The sequence below is a fragment of the Rhinopithecus roxellana genome, chromosome 11, assembly GCF_007565055.1.
Source record: "Rhinopithecus roxellana isolate Shanxi Qingling chromosome 11, ASM756505v1, whole genome shotgun sequence".
Taxonomy (NCBI): Eukaryota; Metazoa; Chordata; class Mammalia; order Primates; family Cercopithecidae; genus Rhinopithecus; species Rhinopithecus roxellana.
The window spans coordinates 103,835,975-103,837,386 of NC_044559.1; the positions used below are offsets into that span (position 1 = coordinate 103,835,975).

Genomic DNA, 1,412 nt, shown 5'->3' on the forward strand with positions numbered 1-1,412 from the left:
ATCACAATCCATTTTAGAAAATTTCCATCATGCCATAAAGAAGTCCCATGCTCATTAGTAGTCACTCCTCATTTACTCCTAACCACCCTGCCCTAGGCAACTACGGATCTACTTCTGTCTCTATGGATTTACCTATCCCGGACATTGTATATAAAACATGGTCCTTTAAGCGGCTTTTTTCACTTAGTATAACGTTTCCAAGGATCATCCATGCTGTAGCATTTTTCAGTATATTATGCTTTATTTAAAAATGCAATTGAGTTTTACAGATGTACCTATCACATTTTATTTATATTTTGATCTATTTTTAAGCATTGTGTATTTTCACTTTTTGGCTGTTATAAATAATGCTATTGTGAACATTCACGTATACATTTTTGTGTGAACATATGTTTTTATCTCTTTTGATTATAGACATAAAAAATAAATTTCTGGCTCTTCCCTTTTGCGGCCATTGCCGAAGCGGGAGCGGCCAAAATGCAGTTTAATCCCTTTGTGACTTCCGACCAAAGCAAGAATCACAAAAGGCATTTCAATGCACCTTCCCACATTCGCAGGAAGATTATGTCTTCGCCTCTTTCCAAAGAGCTGAGACACGAGTACAACATGCCATCCATGCCCATCCGAAAGGATGATGAATTTCAGGTTGTACGAGGACACTATAAAGGTCAGCAAATTGTCAACATAGTCCAGGTTTACAGGAAGAAATATGTTATCTACATTGAACGGGTGCAGTGGGAAAAGGCTAATGGCACAACTATCCACGTAGGCATTCACCCCAGCAAGGTGGTTCTCACTAGGCTAAAACTGGACAAAGACTACAAAAAGATCCTTGAACGGAAAGCCAAATCTCTCCAAGTAGGAAAGGAAAAGGGCAAATACAAGGAAGAAACAATTGAGAAGATGCAGGAATAAAGTAATCTTATATAAAAGCTTTGATTAAAACTTGAAACAAAAATAAATAAATAAATAAATTTCTGGGTAATATGATGTTCAATATTTTGAGGAACTGCCAAACTGATTCCAATGCAGCCACATCATTGACCATTGTGGGACATTCCCATCATCTCTAAGACATTTCCATCATTTCTGTATGGGTTACACTGGAAAATTCAATTCTGTTAACATCTCAATTATTCTCAATTTAGTATATAGATTAATGTAATTGCAATCCAAACTTCCATCAAGTTATTTTGTGATTTTTAAAAATCTGATTATAAAAGATATAAGAAAAAATAAACTAGGAGAGCCTTTTTTTTTTTCTTTTTTTAAAAAAAGAAAAAGAAAAAAGTTGGAGAACTAACACTTCATAACTTTCAGATTTACTGTGAATCTATAGTAATTAAGAAAATGTGATACTGGCAAAAGGATTGCACATAGATCCATGAAACAGAATAGAGAGCCAGGAAATA

At 34.7% G+C, this 1,412-nt stretch overlaps 1 protein-coding gene across 1 annotated transcript; it reads left to right on the forward strand.

The window, feature by feature from the left end:
* Positions 1-477: 477 nt before the first annotated feature.
* On the forward strand, positions 478-945 carry LOC104660859 (60S ribosomal protein L26-like). The gene has a single exon (XM_030941208.1). The coding sequence runs from the start codon at positions 478-480 to the stop codon at positions 913-915; it is 438 nt and encodes a 145-aa protein (XP_030797068.1). The 3' UTR covers positions 916-945.
* The last annotated feature ends 467 nt before the right edge of the window (positions 946-1,412 follow it).

Excerpts from the sequence above, each read along its gene's own strand:
- LOC104660859 (XM_030941208.1), top strand. The coding sequence starts at position 478 with ATGCAGTTTAATCCCTTTGTGACTTCCGACCAAAGCAAGAATCACAAA.